This window comes from Anastrepha obliqua, chromosome 1, assembly GCF_027943255.1.
Source record: "Anastrepha obliqua isolate idAnaObli1 chromosome 1, idAnaObli1_1.0, whole genome shotgun sequence".
In the NCBI taxonomy this organism is placed as follows: Eukaryota; Metazoa; Arthropoda; class Insecta; order Diptera; family Tephritidae; genus Anastrepha; species Anastrepha obliqua.
The window spans coordinates 181858810-181882386 of NC_072892.1; the positions used below are offsets into that span (position 1 = coordinate 181858810).

General features: G+C 37.0%; 1 protein-coding gene across 1 annotated transcript in view; it reads left to right on the forward strand.

The window, feature by feature from the left end:
• Positions 1 to 3343, forward strand: part of LOC129238870 (putative tyramine receptor 2) — a 28705-nt gene extending 25362 nt beyond the window's left edge. The window contains exon 3 of the mRNA XM_054874097.1: positions 2186 to 3343. Coding sequence (XP_054730072.1) covers positions 2186 to 3343 — 1158 coding nt within the window. The remainder of the gene's footprint in view (positions 1 to 2185) is intronic.
• The last annotated feature ends 20234 nt before the right edge of the window (positions 3344 to 23577 follow it).

Here is a 23577-nt window from a genome sequence, read left to right on the forward strand (position 1 = left end):
CTTGCAAAGCAATCGCAATGTATTAAATATTCATTTTATTTTGTATGTGAATCCTTAGGAAGGCTCACACACTCTAGTAATAATTGCTAAGCACGTCCCAGTTATCTAATGTACAGTTATTTGTACTAGATTATGAATATAAATACGTACATACATATTAATATGTGCATAATATCTCGGCATAATGAACAATCTAATGAGAGTAAATAAATTTTTGTGAGATGGAGTTCTGTGAAAACGAAACGTGGTATGAGTGTAGCTTCAATTGGTGAAGTATATATGTAGTAAAAATGTCTCATTACTCTTCAGAAATTATTCTGAAACTTTATCCGTAGCACTCTAAAATAAACCAAAGGTAAATTACCCGGCAGCTGTAAGCATTGGAACTGCGAAAAATATCAGATTTTATATATTTAATATATGTAAATGACGGTGGTTCATGCATTAGCTCCTATGCAAAATATGGTCAGTCGAAAGCATGCCTGCCGATTGGAACTTAAGTGTGCTCTGTCCAATCCATAAAAGGGCGATCCTGCAATTTGTGCCAATTACCGCGGGATTAGTCTACTAAATATCGCCTATAAGGTTCTAGCGAGCGTCAACCAACTGATTGGACCTTATCAGTGTGGCTTTAGACCTGGAAAGTCTACCATCGACCAAATATTTACAATACGCCAAATCTTGGAAAAGACCCACGAAAGGAGAATCGACACACACCATCTTTTCATCGATTTCAAAGCTGCATTCGACAGTACGAAAAGGAGTTATCTGTGTGCCGCGATGTCTGAATTTGGTATCCCCAAAAAACTAATACGGCTTTGCAAGATGACGTTGCTCAACACCAGCACCGCCGTCAGAATTGGGAAGGACCTCTCCGAGTCGTTTGATACCAAACGAGGTTTCATACAGGATGACTCGCTGTCGTGTGACTTCTTAAACCTGATGTTGGAGAGCACCGTACAAGCCGCAGAACTTAATCGCTCAGGCACAGTATTTTATAAGAGCGTACAATTGTTGGCGTATGCCGATGATATTGACATCATTGGCCTTAATAACCGCGCTGTTAGTTCTGCCTTCTTCAAACTGGATAAAGAGGCAAAGCGAATAGGTCTGGTGGTGAACGAGGAGAAAACGAAGTACCTCCTGTCTTCAAGCAAACAGTCGGCGCACTCGCGTATCGACACTCACGTCACTTTTGACAGTTATAATTTCGAGGTTGTAAAAGACTTCGTTTATTTAGGAACCAGCATTAACACCGATAGAATCTCTCTTGCCAACAAGTGCTACTTAGGACTAAGTAGGCAACTGAGCAGTAAAGTCCTCTCTCAACGAACAAAACTAACACTCTACATTACTCTCATCATGCGCGTCCTAACGTATGGCGCAGAAGCTTGGACGATGACGACATCCGATGAAGCGACGCTTGGAGTGTTCGAGAGAAAGATTCTGTGTAAGATTTTTGGACCTTTGCACGTTGGCAACGGCGAATATCGCAGGCGATGGAACGATGAGCTGTAGGAACTTTACGACGACATAGACATAGCGCAGCGAATAAAGATCCAGCGGCTACGTTGGCTGGATCATGTCGTCCGAATAGATACAAACGCTCCGGCTTTGAAGGTATTCAATGCGGCACCAGCTGGTGGTAGCAGAGGAAGAGGATGGTTTCCTCGTTGGAAAGATCAGCTGGAGAAGGACTTGGCTTCACTTGGTGTGTCCAATTGGCGCCAGTTAGCACGAGAAAGAAACGACTGGCGCGCTTTGTTAAATTCGGCCAAAATCGCATAAGCGGTTATCGCGCCAATTAAGAAGAAGAAGAAGAAATGACGGTGGAGTCATACAAAGCCTCACTGACAATTAAAATCATAATACTTACATTTAGAAAAACTTCTTTTTAAAATAATTTTTTAAAATAATTTTTTTTTGGTCATTTTTTTCATTTAAATGATGCTTTTAATGGTAATACCCACGCGTCATCAATAATCCACAAATACTTAAGTATTTGTTCCACTTTGAGAAATAATATGCAGATATATTATACATTCATAAAATTACATACAGGCCTAGTATTTGCCAAAAATATTTCAGCTTTTCATAATTCCTTGCAAACAACTTCATACAGACCATCTCTTACACTTCGCCATACTTTTTCTAACAACTTATTTTTTACTTTTCTCTCTTACAGGTCACTAGCTTCACCACTATCGGCAAGAAGGGCACCATTCCGATGCCTTCGTCCAGCGCGATAAGCGCGCTGCAAATGAATCAGGAGCGTCAGATAGCCACCATCGAAACACCACCGAACAGCGCCTCGCTGCCAATGCAGATACCAACTGTTACGTGCGATCTCGCATCAGACATCTCCACATCGGAGGCAGCCGACATGGAACCGCATCCACTCGTCTACCCCAATGGCAACTCAAGTGTACCGTCCCCGCTCAGCATGCTCACACCCGGTTCTCCTAACTGCACACTATCCGCAGCAGACAAGGAAACACTCAAAGTAAGTACGATAGCGACGAGTCGAGGTGCTCTAAATGTGCCCGTGCCGCCGTCTATGGCCGCTGCAGTGACAGCCAATTCAGCCACTTCCAACAATAATAATAATGATAGCGGGACGCCGCTGGCCACAGATGGCATGACAAGTGGGACGGCTACAGCAGCGCAACACGGCGCCGCAGCGTCTAATACCAGCGCTACTGGAGCGACGTTAACCACACCGAATGCTAGCGGTGGTGCAGCGGGATTGGGTGCATCGCCGAACGAATTGCGCGTATCGCCCATCGTAGGACGGTGTCGTGCACTCTCCGTAGGCATTGACACCGACATGGTTAGCGAATTTGATCCATCCAGCTCCGATTCAGGTGTGGTGAGTCGTTGTGCAGTGGTTAAGCCGCTGAAATTCAGACTGTGTCAACCGATTTTCGGCCGAAAAACGGCGAACCAAGCACGACGAAACGAGGCAAAAGCAACAGCCACAGTAGTGGCGACATCGAAAACATTAAAACCCTCCGAAGTGGTGAAAGCCGAACTGGAACCAGCAATACCGAAGGTGCAAAAACCGCGTGATCCCGAAAAGGAAAAACGACGCATCGCACGGAAGAAAGAAAAACGAGCCACACTCATATTGGGATTAATTATGGGCAGTTTTATTGCCTGCTGGCTACCATTCTTCTTTCTCTACATACTGGTGCCAGCCTGTGGCAGCTTCTGCAATATACCAGACTCCGCTTTTGCCATCGCATTCTGGCTGGGCTACATGAACTCCGCCTTGAATCCGGCCATTTACACCATCTTCAATAAGGACTTTAGACGCGCCTTTCGACGCATACTATTCAAGTGATGTTTGGCCTATGTGTGCTGTTATCGGTGCGTTCATGCGAGCATTGAGAAGGCCACCGAACGTGCCATGGGCAGCACACCCATTAGTTATGGCATGTACCATTACAGGCGATAGGTTTGGTTATTTGCTTTTGTGCGCTAAAAAAACAACAAAAACAACAAGCTTGACTAAAAACAATCCCCTCTTACAGTTCACGCATGCCAAGTGTGTGTATGTAACCATGAATGTGTATACGAAGGTAGGCTGGTAGACTGGTAAAAAAACATACTTTGCACTCAGTGCGAGCTCATAACCGTTGCAATTATGCTTTGCTATGCCTCGTCTAGGCTGAGAATTATCAAGTCTGGTTGTTATTTCAAATGCCTTTTGAAGACTTCATTTAGCAATCTGACAATATTAGTTGTTGCTGTCGCTTTGCTTTTTCAGTTTGGGCGTAAGCGCGTAAAAAATTATTATGATGTGTAGTTATAAGGAAAATTGTTGAGAATATAAAATTAGTGCTCATTTTAAAGCAATGAATGGCTGTGAATCCAATGAGTAATTCATATTGCTTTATGATTGAATATTGTAATTAAATTTAGTTGTTTGCCTTTAGTTGAAATGTTGCAACTTTGTAATAAATTTTAAACAACGATTTTTTCTCGAGGCATTTGGAACGGCAACTTTGTAGCTAAAATAAAGGGCACGACCATATTTTTAACTAAATGAATTTCTACAAATGGAGAAGCAATACCCACGAACGACAGCTTCAAACTGTATTATTAATTTCGTTACATAAATTTAAGTAACTTTAAGTATTATTATTACCATTTTTCTTTTTTTTTTTTTGTTAAGTGCTTTCATAAAAGTATTTGTTTTTCATAACACGTTTTTTTTTTATTTTATTTTATGATACCAAATATTTAGTTATGGAGACCTTGAAAAACCTATGAAATTTCAGGATGTGCATACGCTTCGTAAATATCAGTAGTCAAAGCATACCAGGTGGAAGCAATTAAGAGTAGTAGGACACATTTTGCCCCCTTAATATTACTTTTTAAAAACCTATCATAAGACTATCCGAATATGGTTACTTGCCTAACTCGATTTGAAAATCGGAACTTCAAAATTTAAAATGGAGATCGCTTTTTCAAAAGATTTTAGTTTTCGAATTATATATAATACAAGGTGGCGCAGAATTAATCATTCAATTTTGTTTTTGAAAATTTGGAAATCGAAGCTTCAAATTTTAAAATGGTGATCGATTTTTTAAAAGATTTTATTTTTGGAATGAAATACAATAGAGGCTTACGCAAAATTAATCATTCAATTTTGTTTTTGAAAATTTGGAAATCGGAACTTCAAAATTTAAAATGGTAATCGCTTTTTTAAAAGATTTAATTTTTGGAATTAAATATAATACAAGGTGGCGCAAAATTAATCATCCAATTTTGTTTTTGAATATTTGGAAATCGGAACTTCAAAATTTAAAATGGTGATCGCTTTTTTAAAAGATTTAATTTTTGGAATTAAATATAATACAAAGTGGCGCAAAATGAATCATAAAATTTAGTTTTTGAGTGATCTTTATTCTGACCTTTACACGCTCCATTGCTTGTTTGTTTGCATACTGCAGCTGTCTAGTACGACGCCATTTACAAATATTTTAAATCTTCCAATAAGGTGATTAATTTTGAGCTACCATGGGTAATATGGGTACTGGGAGTGACTTTTGAAGTAGCTGGGTACAAATAGTTGTTTAACAATAAAAGTGTTTTTAAGCAAATTAACGATATCGACATTCAACTTACAATAGTGGAAACTTGCGTAGCTGCAAAATAACCTGCCCCTTAACACACATGCATGCATACATACATCCATACATATTTATGTTCACATATACATACAAAACTCTGTTCCATCAACTTTCACTTTTTCTAGCAAAAAATGCAGAAATAAGCAAATTTCATTTTTTTCTACTCATTGATTTTATATAGAAAATAAAGTTTTCCCACAGACAATTTGACAATTTTCTGCATTCTAAGAATTTCCGATTTTCGTTCATTGCAGTTTACAGGACATTTATCACAATTTTGTAAATTTTCCAAAGAAATTTACATCTGCCAATTTGCCATTTGCTTGGCCTACAGTAACAGCATTTATTTTTGTTGGTTTTTATTTCGATAAATGTTTTATCTTTCTTTATTGAATTGGCCACAACTCAGGAAACTCTTAGTAAAAATTTAAAATTGATTGATTTTAGACAGAAATTTATTGTTGGCATATGCCAGACTCTGAAGGTTATCTACCACAATCTAGAATAGGATGGGCAAGAGCATCTGCTTGCCAAATGTGGAGTGAAGACTCAAAAAATTAAACGTCTATGGCAAGCGACTAAATGGTTTATGGCATTTTTCAGAGTGTTTCAAGTATTGGTTGCTTTGAATTTAAAATTATTACGCAGCAAAACTCTGAACTGGTGAAACCAGAGTCTGGCTCAGAACTGGTGCGATTTGGCCAATTCCAAAACAGAGCTTAACAATGCCAGGTCGGAAAAGTGTACACAAGCAATCGTTTTGTTAATTGTTTCAGTCATCTTCATTCTTCCTCTTCTTCTACTTCTTCCTTGCTTTTGTCGCCATCCTACTTGGGGTCAGCTCTTTTAGTTAGCAATGACCAATTTTTTCGACCCTGGCCCATCTCGGTGTTTAAATTCGCACGTTACATGTCGCTTTCGATCTGCTCCGTTCATGTATGTTGGATCGCCGTGGCTTCTGTAACAATGTTTAGACCTGACTTTATCAATTCGATTTCAGGTTTCCTATGGACACAACAGTTCCACTGAGGATGGCGCTTTCGTATTTTTTGATTAATCGGCGCAATTTCAAGGCTTCCCCGAATGCATCGGTTTGGTACTTTGTTCAATGTTGTGGTCCATGTTGACCATCTCAGGATTTTTTAAATGAAGTTTTCTTTCGTGGCGCTTTTTTAGAGACCAGCATTCAGCTCTGTATGATGGCTCTAGATGCCGTGCGCTGCAGAAGGGTAAGCTATCGGAACCATTTGAAGTTCGAAGCGGACTTCGCCAAACATGTTTTCTATCGCCCGTGTTATTCTTCTTAGTAAGCTTAAGCCTTAAGCGCTCTTCACAACTGCGGCCTTAAATGGATGATAATTACCACGCTACAACACAGCGACTATGCTGACGGCATATGCCTCTTGCCACATCGCCTAACCGATCTTAAAAAAATGGGTTCCTCGCTTCATAGGGAACATATGTGGAGATTGCGGACAACCCTATCGAAACAGTGGGGGAATTTACATACCTCGGCAGCAGAGTTGCCCCAGGCGGTCGCACAGATGTAAACATATGCTTCCGAATCGAAAAAGCCAAAGGAGCATTCGGGATGTTGGTAGTGTGGCCTGTATGGCGAAATAGCAACCCGAGTTCCAATTTAAAGTTTAGGCTTTTAAAGTCGAATGTGCTTTCGGTACTGCTGTACAGTAGCTCTACCTGTAAAATCACCACCGCTATAATCAGTCGTTTATAGGTTTTTGTCAACTGCCGTCTAAGGATTTTATTCCGAACTTTCTGGCCTAAAATAATGCCAGGCAAGGAATTGCTCGAGAAAGCAAACATGCGGCCGCTAGACATTTGGATTAGAAGACAGAAATCGAAGTGGATTGGCCACACTTTACACAAAGAACATGGTAACATAGCGAAGAAGGCAATGGAATGGAGCCCACTCACAGTGAAAGGAAGAGCGCCTGGTAGGCCAAGGGAAACCTGGAAAATAACTGTGGATCGCGAGATAGCAAGTGAGGGCCTTATTCAGTAATCGAGTAATCACGAGATGGCGCGTAGGGGTTGTTGGTGACCCATGTCCCGTTAGGAATTCACGGAAACAATGATGATGATTCAGTTCCATATGTCAGTGTGGCGTCCGCAGCCGTTTTAAAGATATTATCTTTTAGATGAAGCGGCATCCTTCTGTCGCATAGCGCGCAGGTTAGTATTTCCCCACTTTAACCATGCTGAGTTAGCAGCTGCACGTCTTCTTTGACCTCTCCGGTATTTGCTACAATGGATCCCAAGTATTTAAACATAGAGACCTCTGGTTTTTGATGTTGAATTGGATTCTTGCAGCGCATAAGCCACACTAAAATAAAATAGGGATTTTGCTTATTGTCCCCATACTTCTCTTTTAAAATTCTTTTTAGTCTAGTATTTAGCCCAAATCTTGAAAGGTTGACTTATCAACTTGATTGATCTGAAGTTGCCACAATCTGCCGGTGTAACTTTTGCGTCAGCTGTTTGGAACATTCCCGAAGAGTATATCATTACATATAGATTTTAGATAGCTGGTACCCGTTGAACCCAAAGGTCTGCATACCTCAGCTGGCATGTTGTTCGGCCCTGTTGCTTTATCATTTGCCATTTTAGTTGGCACTTGTTCAATCTCTTCGGATGCTATTTGCGGAATGGAGCCCTCGACGTACAACAGTTTTGAGATTTCGTTAGTTGGGTATTCTTTATTGAGCAATTCATTGAAATACTGCTTCCATCTGTGGCATATTTCCGTGCCAGTTGATATTACATTGACAAGTATAATTAGCAGATGCTCAAAATCTTCACCACTCACCACAAATGCAACTCAACTAAGAGTGGTCAATGTGTGCAACAACAACATTTTATACTATCTTCCTAATATTTGGCTTATTCCATTGGACCATTGAAAATATTACACATCCTAAATATACAATTACATGCCGAATAATTTATTTACATACACCTACACTGTTACAAACTGAACCTATATGCATGTATTTGTGAAGGATTATAAAACCACAGGACACCTATGTTGACAGAAGCTTCCCTTATCCACTTCAAAGCCATAAACAACGTTCTTTATTATCAGTACTAATCCACTTATTTACTCGTAGTTGTATATTAAATGGCCAGATCATAATTCTCTCCTGCAAATGATGGTGGCGTAATATTTCTTGAAGTGAAGGCTGGCATACATCGCAGAGAATCAAATACAAACACGTGTGTATGGACAAGTTTTAAGTGTGTCTGGCACCAGGCAGTAGACAAAGCGGCAATTAAAATCTTATACAGGCTATTGCACATACACACACGCACTCACACATTGAATGCATGTCGATACATTTTAGTCGGCTACTTATTCTCTGGGAGAGTGTATTAGAATAAATTGTTGCTTTAAGCTTTACTATCACATAACTGTATTCATAAGTGTGTTTGTGTATGAGAGTGCAAGAGTATATGTATGTATGTACGATGACATGCGTGCGCTTAAAGGAACCCCATGATACGTTGAGATTAGTGCTCAGCTGGTTTCGTGGAGTGTCTTGACATGGAAATAAATTGATATCGGGTGTACTCATACATATGCATACACACATATAACTATATTATATAACTACATATTAACAAATATATGCACATGCTCCCTGTGTTATTTATGTAAATAAGTGTGTATATCATATGAACTGCAGCATGAACATTTTTTTTTGTATGCCACACGATATTTCAACTAATGACTCTGTCCGACAATATTTTTTGAACCCAAACTCGATCATATGAAACTGGCCGCAGAACAAAGTTACGATCCAGCAACCTCCAATTTTAGTTTTTTGACAGTGCGTATAAATTTCCAAATTTTCGTCTTACATATATTTATACTAGGTATTAAAAGTTTTGTGACTCGAATTCTGTTGGAAATACAGGGTGCATACGGTATTTGCAGGCAACTTGAGAGTAAAACTAATTAGCTTTAATTTAGAAAAAAATTTAATGAAACTTCATGAATTTTTTAAGCAACATTAACTTATTTTATATCTATAAAATCATTCAATAAAAATTCCATTGTAATAATAGCCTCGATTCGGGTCGGCAAATGATGCCCGAATCTAATGCTTTTTATTCATATTAATTATAACGGTATTAATTGCAACCTTCAGAGAAGAAATATTGCTAAGAGGATGTTTATTGGTTTCAGCTCAGCTGCGCTCCATACGTTGCAATACAGGAAATTAAGGTATGTGAAGTTAGGCGGCCATAAGTCCGCTGTTATGTGGTAATACAATTTTTCAGACATCTTAACTTCTACCGCTTGCTGAAAGATGTATGGACTGTCACTGCGTTAACCCAGGGTTTCATCACTGCTCCTGGAACTTCGATATATGCAGCACAATTCACTCGAAACCCTTGAGTAAATAAGTGTGGCAGCATGGCATGCTTCTTGTGACTCACAACACCTAAAACCATTACAGTAGCTGGAAACTTCGGGTGTTTGTCACCAGAAACCTCCGTAAAATTGCATCCATCTTTCATTCTTGACATTTCTGCCGTTGCTCTTGATCAAGATTTTTTCGTCAGAAAGAAACCATAACATCTCCGGCGCTTCAGGGTGTTAACGTTTCAGGGTGTTAACGTTTCTGGCTGTTCACGTGTGTGCTCCGCCTTATAAAAACTGTCTTCTGCGCATGAAGTAGGATTTATACCGGAAACCTTCATAGACAACTTGACGGTTAAGACGCTCAATAATCCCTTGCACTTGTTGAATATATTCTGCAGATCGGACACTGTCAGAACGCTCCTCGTGTTTTTCGACTTTTCCGACAGATTCTGAATCGCCGCCTGATGCCTCCAATTCATGGCGAACCTTGTGAGCGAAGGAACGGGTGCACTTAAGAAAATAGCGACCATATAGCGACCATAACTCCATAACTCCATGTCTCTTCATATCTTGAATTAAATCGTAGTCCTCCATGTCCTATCTGAAGAAGCGCAAAAAGAAAAATAAGGGTTTCGGGAAGTTATAGTCCTCAAATATAGTACGCACCTGGTATTATCGTAAAATTATTGTAGATTTTCATATTCATATTTGTGGAACAATTTTAAAAAGTCCTTTACATAGGTCAATTGGGAATTTTAATGTTCTACGATACCATTTATCAGAAAATTTCAGTAAGAGGCTCTGAAGACACAAAAGTCGTGAATGCTTACTCATAATTCACAGCAGTGGTCTATTCAGAATATACTTTGTGGGTTATAAGGTCCCTTTCTGTTCCAAGCAAAAACAAAGAACACGAAATAAACTTCTTGTACTGCATTGCTCGAAAAAATGATAAAACGTCCACCAAATGTGGGTATTACAACACCCTAACAATTATTAATAAAAGAAATGCGCCCAGCAGATGTGCACTTTATGTATGTAAATATGTGTGGTGCTGTGCAACAAACATATGCGACAAGATTTATGAAAGTGCTCAGGTCTTAAATAACTACGCAAAAGAATTTTTTTTTTTTTTTAATAATATAATTACTGTCTTGAGAGTTCCTGGCATTTCATAAAACAAAAAACTACAGCAGGCATAATTCATAATGTCAAGGCATTCATCTTCATAAAATCTCCATAAATTAGAAACATAAATTACAAACATTCTGATCTAACACCTCCTGTAAATCATTCAATTCATTAATTCATTACACTTTAATACGAAGTTTTATATATTCGCGCACAACTGAGATGTTGAAAATATTTTCTCGCATGAACTGAAAGGCTGGTGGGCGACTCTCGAGAAATAATCCAGTAAAGAAACTTCGAAATAAGAAAAAACGACTAGGAAATGATCCGAAAATTTTTTGTATCAATATTTGGATAACAAAATACGTACATATTTACTACTGCAGTTTTATTAAGATTCCTATGAATCGAAAGGGCTTGCACTTATATAATCGCGTATGTGACTTTGATTATTTCATTAAAAAAGCAAAAGGTTGTAATAAGCTAAATTAAAATTACAATGAAATGTAATATATGTATGTAAGTACGAGTATACCTACAAATGTATTTATGTTAATAAATTTCAGATAAAATTAAAGAAAATTGAAAATTTCTTAAAATAATTGGGCAAAACGGGCAGTGTGCAGTAAGCCTCACGGCAGAAGAAAAAAGGTTGGGGAGTGAGATGAAGAACTGGCTTGAGAATCAGGACACTTTGAAGACACTCAGCTTCAGATTTGTTGATGATATTTGGGGGTTAATGGTTATTAAAGCGGAAGTATAAACTTTCAATGTATGAAAACGTCACCAAAAACTACAAAACATGAAAAAATAAAGGGCGTTCAAGTGTTAATCTGCGGCAGACACACTTGGGCGTTAGTCGCTCTACCCAATTTTTTATGGGTTGTGGTTTGTTCATTTCTCACATCCGGTTATTCGTTAGCTATATTTTTGCAACGCCAATTTTAGCCTTAAAATTAATGCAGTTAGTCCTCAGTAGTTGGTGAACACCGAATTTATGCAGATCTAAAATAGTAATTGGGTGAAATTTACCCCAGTGTTTAGTTCGCGTTCTTTTTTTGCATATACAGTCAACGTCAAAACGATCACCGTCATTAAAATCAATTATGTCATCAACCATATCAGATAAAAAATTTTTCACCTCGGTTTCCTTTAGAGGCCGACTTTACATTATTACTCTAAAAGGAATTCACTTCTTATGCAAACTGAATTAAAACAGTTAAAAATTCAATTGTGGCAAAATTAAGCTAAATATATATATATACATATATATATATATATATATACATACTGTCAGCCGCAAAAGAAAGTATACACCACATAATGATAAGTTTTGATTATTTATTTATTTATTTTTTAATTTTAATTAATTTTATTTAAAAATATGGTTCATGCTTACCCCAGTGTGTCTTTCACGTAAAAATATGTGTGTCTACCGAAGGTTAAACCATTGCTCAATGACGATTTTCGCTCTGCTGCTCGCTCTGACACAATTTGCCTTCTTTCCATAAGAATACACATACGGCATTTTAAAGCTAGAAATGGCACCATATTGTCGCACTGGTTGTAGCGCTCACTAGCCATCAACCTTACAGCTAACCAACTTTCTCACATAAGGAATAGTTGTACTTTTTGTGGAGTATATTTTTTAAAAACTGTCTTATTTGGGTAAGAACCGTAAGAGTGTAGACTGCTTCAAAAGAATGCAGAACTCAGTTCTGAGCCAACCCACCTTATTAGTCCTGTCTTATGCCTAATACTTAATGGAAGTAAATTGCTCCAGGGACATGCAGTGCGGCTCAAGCGAGCTTTGTGTACTTTAATTAAATGCCCCGCCTTTGAAAATGTATAATCGATTACAAATCCTGCTTATGTTTGGTCCAGAGATTTTAATTTCCCCATAGTTCAGATCCCGATGGTGAATGCCGCATGGCCGAAAGTGGAGCAGAGCTTGTGGTTTTTGCAAAAACTGTGAAAACTGTGTTTGCGACTCAATTTTGATCTTATTCAGAATCAATGCTAGATTTATCAAAATGCATTTCAGCAATTCTGTAATATCGCCACATTTCGGTATAAAATAAATTTACAGAGTTTCTATCACATATCCATATTTAAAACAAACTGACCTCCACATAGCGGTGTCCTGGAGCCGCTGCATAACGCATTTTCCGTATGCAGCTCGAACTTGCATGCTGAAAAGATTTTTAGACGTGGTCTATGTAGCAGACCGTTATGCGGCTCTGAGCAAATTTGACAGAATCGAATGATGGGCTGACCTCACTAGGGATGTGTTTAACAAAATTTAGGTTTTGTTAAGGATATACGAATGCCACGGATGGTAAGAGCACTGGTTGTGTAGATTTTTTTCGTCAGACAAAGTTCCCTTCAAAATTTTGTTTCATCATAGCTATCATGCAAACCATAAAATATATCATCCTTGCGAACTTGTAGACACTTTCTGAATCTTTTACCACGACTGCACGCCGCTTCATTGCTCCGTTCCTCCATTCCTCGTTAATTGCGCAAGAGTTTTGGTGGAGAAAAGCATTGCAATGTTGCTGCACCAAACCTATAGCCCTGATACTACCCTCCCCAACCTTTTCGATTTACTAAAATAAAAATGCATAATAAAAGGGGAGCATTTTCCCAATGTTGATTAAATTTCGTATAATTTGCTTTTGGTAGTTTCAAATGAAAGACTTATGGAGAAAAAGGCGTTGTAGCGTTTTAAGATGAAATTGGTTCTTACCGCTCGTAATTTCTTTCACTTAATTTGTTTCAGGCTTTAGTTAAGTAATTTGCTAAAAGTTATTACTCTATTATTCAATCTTCATCCAATTATAATACACCGAATTTCATTATTATGTTGGAGAGCATCGTACGAGCCGCAGAACTTAATCGCTTAGGCACAATATTTCATAAAAGCGTACAATTGTTAGCGTATGCCGATGGTATTGACATCATCGGCCTTCACAACCGCAGTGTTAGTTCTGCCTTCTCCAAACTGGATAAAGAGGCAAAGCGAATGGGTCTAGTGGTGAACGAGGACAAAACGAAGTACCTGCTACGGCGCTCTCGCGTATCGGCACCCACATCACTGTTGACAGTTATAATTTCGAGGTTGTAAAAGACTTCGTTTATTTAGGAACCAGCATTAACACCGACAACAATGTCAGCTTTGAAATCCAACGTAGAATCTCTCTTGCCAACAAGTGCTACTTTGGACTAAGTAGGCAACTGAGCAGTAAACCCCTCTCTCGACGAACAAAAGATTCTGAAGCAAGATTTTTGGACCTTTGCACGTTGGCAGCGGCAAATATCGCAGGCGATGAAACAAAGAGCTATATGAGCTTTACGACGGCATTTACATAGCACAGCGAATGGATACAAACGCTCCGGCTCTGAAAGTATTTGATGCGGTACCAGCTGGTGGTAGCAGAGGAAGACTGGCGCCGGTTTGCACGAGAAAAAAAGGACTGGCGCGCTTTGTTAAACTCGGCCAAAATCGCGTAAGCGATTATAGCGCCATTAAGAAAACGAATTTCATTATTCTACACATGAAACGTATCACTCCACAAGTTGGCCATGGTATTTTCCCCTAATATAATAACTTCTGCCTAGTTTTTCAAGCAGGTACTCGCTTTAGCTTCAAGAACACTCGAATTTTTCAAACAAATTTTCCTTTTGTCTTCGCTGCTATCACACAACATTAGTACGTACTTATATATACATACATGGAATCGAAAAGACAGCTCAATGCTATAACCCAAAAATTATTTGATACCTGTTTCCGACTCTTGCAATCGAAAGCTCTTAGAATTTCATTATTTCCATGGAAGCAAATTTCTGGTTACCAAAATTAACATAAAAAAATTGAATATGAAAACGAATCCACAAATCCTCGTGCATATCAGCAAAAACCAGCTATTATTTATGTGTATTTCCTTCAAACCAATGTCAATGTCATTTTCCATTCTAGCAAAGGCTACACAAACATTTAGTCACCGTCAGCCAAGGGTTAATATTAGCAACCATTTAACCTTGCAGTTTTTGTGCATCTTCACACTGTTGCCGCTTAGTCTCTCGAAAGTGCATTCGTATTCACATAAATATAAATAAATACAAAGCCATTCACACACACATATGTGCATAGCTACATAAATAACGCTAGTTAGAAAGGTGTTATAAATAACATTTGAGAAGGCTGCCAGTCGCCTGCGGCTGAAGCAGTGCCATGCGAAAATTTACAACCCAAGTGGGTGTGGGAAGATATGCAGGACTTGGAAATTTTACAAATGAGAAAACAAACTCATTTAAATTATCAATGCGCTTGTAAGTATGTTTGTATGTGTACATACACATACATACTTACATACGTATATGTGTGCACTTTACTCTTCTTGAGTAGGTTTTTGTGTACTCCCATTGGCAACACATTAACACATTTGCAAGAGCAGACAATATTGACATTGACACTTTTGCCAACGCATCCGTTTACTTTTTGCTTTTACTCGACTCGGTGAAGGACAACGCTCAACCAAACCAGCAGCAGTTCTCGAATATGTCGACATCAGCTGGTGTATGTGTGCATATGTGCACACATACATACACATGCATACATGCAATCATATGAACTTTCGATTGGGGACTTGCATGGTGCAAATAAGGCGCAGTGCGAACCCAAGTTAAAGTGGCGACGCATCAAAAGCATTCATTTTCTTATTGTAGATGGATATGTACGAACATATGTATATTTGATTAGAGACAGTTGCAAGCTCCATTCACTTTTTATGAAATTTTGAAGCCCAGATTTATGAGTTGGAGTCTGCTAAAATTAAATTTATTTACATATTTTAAGTCATAACCATAAATTCTTTACTTATATTAATTTAGCATAACTTATCTGTTCGAATCTCGGTTAAACACCAAAATTAATAAAAACATTTTTCTAATAGGGGTCGCCCCTCGGCAGGCAATGGCAAACCTCCCAGTGTATTTCTGCCATGAAACAGATCCTCATAAAAATATCTGCCGTTCGGAGTCGGCTTGAAACTGTAGGTCCCTCCATTTGTGGAACAACATCAAGGCGCACACCACAAATAATAGGAGGAGCTTGGCCAAATACCCAGAAAGGGTGTACGCGCCAATTATATACATATATATAACTTATCTGTGCACAAATCATGCAATGAAGCAGGAATTAGAAGAATTTGAAAATCTCAAAATTTAAAAAAAAAATTGGCATACCTTTAATTGTTAAATGCGTACACATAATGCAGATAAGTACGCCAGATTCGTACTGACCCTGTCTAAAAAGGTCAGCAGAACTATCGTAGGTACGGCCTGTTAGTCCACAATTTGTTAGCGGCACACGCAGACAAGATGGGAATTATAAACTATGATAGCTGCAGATTTTGCAATGAACTAGAAGAGAGGGAAACTCTATAACACCTTCTATTTTTCTTGCCCTGTATTAGCTAGAACCAGAATGAAATAATTTGGAGCTCTACAATATGAGAGGTTAGAATGTCTCTTGGGGATAGAGCTTCAGAGCTTACTTAGATTCACAAAAGGCGCAGGCTTATTACAAGAAACCTACTACAAGGAAACGTAAGAGTCAGGCTCCATCTGGTACCACTAAGGACCAATAGGTCTATGTGATGGCTTTCAGCCAGCCAGAGCAACCTAACCTAACCTTAGTTGTTAACTAGGCTTGCAGCCGAACTAGGAGTAAGGCTACAACTAGCACAAAGCCTGTCTCATTATTCAGGATCTACTGGTAATCGCCCTCTCCCAAGCATTACACCTACAAGGTGGCAAAAAATTAATCATTCTGTAGGAATATTTATACTTTTGCAAATAGCGTCATACGTCAGTCATATTTGACACTTGTGAACCAGACAACTGCAATATGCGAAAGACTTCCATCACTTGTTGTTTTGTAATGAATAAAAAAGTTATTCGAAAACCAATTTGGATGATTAATTTTGCGCCACCTTGTGGATACGCATATACTTCAACAAGGCGAATTCTTACGAAATAACAAATTACACTTTCTGTAGAGCATTTTTCTAAACTTGTTAAAAAGTAACTAGTTGTGAACTAGTTTATAAATAGGGAGTTTCGGACTAGTTCAAAAAAATTCATTCATGAACTAGATCATATGGAAAGAGTAAAACCAGTTCAAGAAGTAATGGAGAAATATATTTTATTTTTTAGTTTAAAATATATACATATTTATATGCATATACATAAACAAAAACGAAATTAATTTTAAAATATAAAAATGCCAAGGAGGAGTTGAGGAAAGCTCAGTTTTATTTTGGGCTATCCAAATTATTTAAATTTATATTTATATTATAGTAACAGTAAAATGTGTACTGCTAACGGTAAAATTTGGAGTTGTCAAATTTTTAAAACTACTTCTTTCGAAATTCATTGTTTTTTAAGCCTTAGATTTTTGACGGATCTAAATTTCCTCGGAACACCTGTTGGGCACTTCCATCAGTTTGCCATAAAGTCAGAAAGGAGTTCTCGGCCAATTCTGGCTGTTCCCCAGATTAAAAACGGCCCTCAAAGGAAACCGATTCTATTGCAAAATAATAGCAGGAATTAGTACCGAGAATGCACTAAATGTAATACCAGAAATCCGGGCATGAAACACCAAATGAGAAAAAGTTTTTCCAAAAGTGATCGCCCCTCGGCAGGCAATGTGAAACTTCAGAGTGTATTTCGGCCATAAAAAAGCTCCTCATAAAATAACATCTACTGTTCGAAGTTGGCTTAAAATTGTAGGTCCCTCCATTTGTGGAACAATATTAAGACGCACACCACAAATAGGAGGGGAAGCTCGGGTAAACACCCAATAAAGGGTGTAAGGGCCAATTTTATGCATATGTAATACCAGAAAATAAGTCCCAAAGCGGTTTCGAAAGTCAAAACATAATTTTTAAATGAATGCAAAATTCTTCGAAGAATGCTACCAGCAGGAGGAAGCCAAATAAAAAATTTAGGTGATAGTGAAAAATTGTATTAAGTATGTGGCCAAGCCTCTGCGCCAAGCCGTGGTGCACGTCTTGATATTACCCGTCAAGTGGAATGGCTTACAGGTTTCTGTTGGCCTCGAATGCCACAGGATTTTCATGGTAAGATTTTTCGTGACCAATGCCTTTTACGTGGCCATTGGTGTAGTACGACTCCTGTTAGAAAACACTCTTTTCATCAATTAATGCCTCATGTCACCAGTGAGAATCAAACCCGCAACTCATGGATTGGTAGTTACATACAAGCGAATCTGTCTATGCCGGCTGTCGATACAAGCAATATAATTTTTAATAATAGTAATTTATAACAGTTTATAATTTGTAACAATAAAAATATACAAAATAATTTTAATTTTTGTTCAAAACGTTTAACACTGATGGATGCTAGATGAGATGATGAATCATGTGATGCGTTCGGTCATACAGATTTTACTTGCGTAGTTCTGCTATTCAAACATCAAGTGATTCCAAGCATCCTATCTTGCGGAAGTATCAAAATTTGGTTCATTATTTTTTTCTAAAGTCGTATCGACCGACTCTAATAATGGTAAAACGAATTACAGCGACGCACCAGGTCAAGGCTCCATCCTCTAAAATTTTACGCGAGTAAGCACAACCCTTTAGCCGAATAAAGCAGACATTTTGAATTGTTTAATATTTTAATAAAAAAAAAAGATTTTTTCAAGCTCATACAACACCATAAATTTCATACTTCGTATTCCTTCTATTATCACTTCATTGTCCATTTTTCCACCTCACTTTAGCGAATCAATCATTCAAGCTTCACTTCGTCACACCACTCGACTGCCTACTAATTGCTTAATTACTTTACTTACATTCAACCACAAGCACCACAAACTCAAACTCAATCGGATCCACACGTGCAGATGGACATTATTGTAAAAATTAAGAAATTAATTATTTATTTATGTGCATATAAAAGTGAAGAAAAAACATTTAATTAACAATAAATAAATACAAGCTGACTGCATTGTAGGTTTTCTTGTTATTATTTTTGTGAGTGCGGCAAAGTGATATTTGCATATCAAGTCATTAAACGTAAATTTAATAAATAAATGCAAACCAATTGTTTTGCAAAAATCCGCTCGTGTAAAGTGTACGTGCATGTGGAAGTGTGTAATGAGCTTGTATGTGTGTAAACCAATGGCACATAAAATGACAACAATTCGCAGCCAGCGCAAACACTGCTGGAAAAAAGTTCACAAGCACAGGCAAGTTAGCAGTCATAGAGCCCCGGCAGTCAAACCTACTGGTTCGTTATAAAGTGCACCCAAAAACTCTTGTGCAATTTATGACGAAAATCATCGGTTTTGGATGAGTTGAAAAAATGGAGAAAAATTATATATGTATCTTTTAAAAATACCATATTTTTTCAAAAAACTAAATATTTCTCACATTTTTCTTATCTTAAAATTTGTTGCTCGACGTGATATTGTTTAGTTTAATATTCATTTCTTGAAATTTAAATTGAGACTCAGTAAATGCATACACTTTTTTTATTTCTCTCATATTTTTTTTATAACTTCTTTTTATCCATTCTAGGATTCCTTGCACATCTGTTGTCCATTTTGCTTTGGTAACTTCTGTTGTCTGCCTCAGAGCTCAGACAATTCATTGGTTATACTCCAGGCTCTTCTCAATAGCCATAACAAAAAAGCAATCTGATCGGTCTATAGTTTTCCAGATTTGTTGTGTCACCTTTTTTCTAAAGCATTACGGTGACGGCATTTTTCCATTTTGTTGGAATATTCCCTTGTTCAAATAGCTTGCAAAAGCTAACATCTTTCAATTTTTAGTGCTTCTACAGCTAATTTATCTTCTCCTGGTTATTTCCCATGTTGCATTTGGTGTATGCAAAATTTTACTTCCTTACAATCAAGGAATAGATAGATCCTCGGATCCAACATTTTCACCATTTGATTGTTGCGATTTGTGCAAATTTTATAGAACTGCTCGACCACTTCCACTTTTTGATTAGTTGTTTCTTGTCCGCTGTCATCTTTCATCTTTTAGTTTGAAAATTTTTCTTGTAATCTTCTAATCTTCAGTTTTCTTCTAATGTTTGTTTTATCTGTGAGGGTTTTTTATGTCTTTTCTAATTTCTTTAGAGATGATTTTTTTTAATTTGCGTGTTTCATTGACATTTTCCTACTTTCGAGCCAATGTCCTTTTCTCCATTAATTGTTTCTTGGCGTCACTTGTTTTATCTTCTTTATATTTAGACTTTTTACAAAATTGCTTCTGAGCTTCCAAAATTGTGTCAGTTATATTATTATTGTGCTTCCGACGAAATAAAATTTTTCCCAGCTATTTGCAAGTGCTTCCAATGCAGGTTTATTTAAGCCGATTGGTTCTTCTATTCGGCCCTCGCATAGCGAACCGGAGATAGCTATTATTGAACAACTTATTGCGAAATAAATAAAAATAGTAAATATAATATAATTGGCATCCATATTACGTGCTGAGCGAAGCATAAACTTAGTTTTTTCGGCGTTGACATTCAGTCCTAGAATTTTTGCTTTTGTTTTTAGCAGCTTGAATATGCGAATTAGTTTGTTTTTGTTTTTTGGCATGATGAGAACGTCGTCAGCATAAGCACATATTTGAAAATCGATGTCAAATATTGTTCCGGACAAGTTAATTTCTTTTACAATTGTGTGTAACGTAAGGTTAAAAATCAGAGCGGGTAATGCGTCTCCTTGTTTAACACCAGACAGGACCTGGAAGGGTACAGACATCTCGCCTTGTACTAGCACCTTTCTAGTAGTATTCTTCAATGTGCAAAAAACCAGTTGAACCAGTTGAAACTGATTCAACGGAATGCCAAGTTTTTGGAAACAGTGTTTGATTTGCTTTCTGTCTAGACTATCAAACGCTTGTTTAAAATCCATAAATAGGCTAAATATATTAATAAAATTATTATTATATTAATAAAATTAAAATAAAATTTGATTTACCAGGATACCTTGACCAATTGCTGATCGATTGCTTCTAAAGCCACACTGGTATTCATCTATTATTCCATCAGCATGAACTTTGATACGCTCGTGCACAATATTTGTGAACACTTTGTAACCAACGGTCAATAGAGATATTCCTCGATAATTTCGACATTCAGTCTTATTGGCACTATTACACTTGTTAGCCATTCATTTGGTATTTTATTATTTATTTTCCCAAATAGTTTTTACAAGATAGTGTATTCGCTTGTGCAAGGCTTGCCCTCCATGTTTTATGAGCTCTGCCGGGACTCCGTCTTCACCACCTGTTTTATTGTTTTTTAATTTATTTATTGCTGTGGTTACTTCAATTATGCTAGGTCCGTCAATCAATACTTCAGCTGCATGGATCTCTGTTTTTGGAAGTGTAAATGAATTCAAATACTTAGGACTCGTTCTATCAGCGAGTAAAGACACATCAATTGCAATAGATGAAAGAATTAAATCTGCTAATAAGACGTACTATGCAAATATAAAATTGTTCAGAACAAAGGTTTTATCACGAATGCAGAAAATCAAGATGTATAAAACTTTGATACGTCCGGTTCTTACTTATGATGCTGAAATCTGGACACTGAAAGCTAATGACATAAACCAGCTATTGCCATTTGAAAGATCCATAATGAGAAAAATCTACGGTCCTATTCGGCTTGGAAACAGCACGTATCGCATCCATTATAACAATGAAATTGAAAACCTTATTGGTAGTGAAAATGTAATACGTTTTATTAAAGCGCAGCGGATTAAATAGATTGGCTACATCATAAGAATGCCCAACGAAAGAATCCATAAAAGGGTGTTTACTTTGTGTCCAATTGGAGGAAGAAAGAGATGGATTGATGACGTAGAAGCAGACTTAAAAGCGATGAACGTTCGTAATTGGAGAAATGAAGCAAGAGAAAGGCTGAATTGGAGGGGGATTGTTGATGAAGCTATGGTCCACCACAAACTATAAAGCTAAGAGAGAGAGAGAGAGAGAGAGAGAGATATATAATAAAAGGAGTATAGAAATCGAAGTAAAAAATACTCAAAAATAGGTAAAAAAATCATTTTGAGGTTTCATTTCGCAGATGTTTGACTCCATTAACCTTTTAATGGTTATTTTGCAACTGGTACAATTCTAATCACTGCCGAACTAGTAGGACTTGTTCCAACAAATACTACTTTAGTCACCAGAATTCTTGTTGAGTAGTTCCGTTTTTCACTGCGAAAACGTGTTGATATATGTATGTATGTATGCATGTACATATATGTACATGAATTCATGTGCGAAATGTGCGACTATTTAATATGTAAATTACTCTGTTTGTATGGAAATATTGAAGAAGATATTGAAGTGGCCATTGAGTAGAAATATGTTGATACGCATTTTAAATTGGTATTGAAGCATTTAAAAAAATGAACGCGAAACTCATTATTTATTTTATTTCATTTATTTCTTCTTTTCTGAAATGAATAATCCAAATTTAATTCACTTGTTTCATTGATAAAAATGCTTTCAATTTATATTTCAATAGTTATAGGTATATCAAAGCTATTTCGCTCTTTCAAAACTTTTTTTGTTCTTTTGTTTTTTTTTTTTTAAACAATCAACATTTTTTCTGACTGTCACAAATCCACTTGTTTGAGTACAGCACTTCCGCATAGACAATTTTAATCCTTGTAAGGCGCATCTTCCTAAGCAGAATAAAGAATTTGGCTGCAATTCATAGCGGATTAGAGGAATCTTATCTTTAAATACCTTTTGTGTGAGAAATCATGCAGAGAATGAATCATTTAACTGTCCGAAGCTTCGTATTATGCTTCAACGGCCAGAATATCTCGGATAGTTTATATACCTACTTAACTTATTCACAGCACCGAAAGCATTCATTTCATCTGTTCGAAAACAATAGGTCCACTAGAGACACTTTGATCTTCGAATATGGTTTTTACATGACAATTAATTTTGATTCAAACAACCTCTCAATCTGAATTGTATGGACTTTTTTTTCTTGTAGCAATTTTAAAAAGCATTAAAAAATGATTTCCTCTTAACAAAAAACAGAAAGGGCTTTTGGCGAAAAAATTGATTAAATTTACAGGCCCGCGTAATTTTTCTACTTTGATACCTTCAACTTTTGCAACAAAACTCCCGCGATGCAAGTGCAACACTTTTGTTTTCAGTTTTTGTAGTGAAAATTATGTTGCACACATGCGGACACACATACTTATACATAGGTATATTCCCACCAACAATGTTGTATAAATTAAAGCTGCACCATAGATTAAAATAACAACATTTTGGTATCATCGTATTCATTGGCATATGAAAAATATAATCGTTCAAATTTATATGACACCGTTTTTTCTTTCTCGTTCGCTCATATTAATTTTTGCGGTTTCAAATTTATAATGAATGTATTTTTGCTATTATATATCTCCTACTCCTCATTAACCTTTTTTAATTTTTACTATTATTGCAGTTGCTTACATGGCGAGTGTTAACAACATAAACTTTACGCTTTACAAGAGGAAAAAACCATTTTTTTATAGACATCAAAAACTACAAATTCAGCGGTCATAAATTTCAGCACTTGCACGGCAAGCAAAAAACAACACACAAAAAACTAACAAGCAATTGTTCATGTTTTGTTTATTTTGCTGATGATTAACGGTGTCGCTATTAACACTTTTTTGCCTGTGGCATAATATAAATAAAATTTATGTATTTATTTTTTTTTAGGTATTTTTGGTTTGTTTTTAAGAAGAGGAAAACACTTTCATGTTTTTAATTTAGTATTTTTAGCCATTTATCTTCGCAAAAATAAAATTATATACTCAAAGGCTTAGGAAACGTGCACTTGTTGTACTAACAT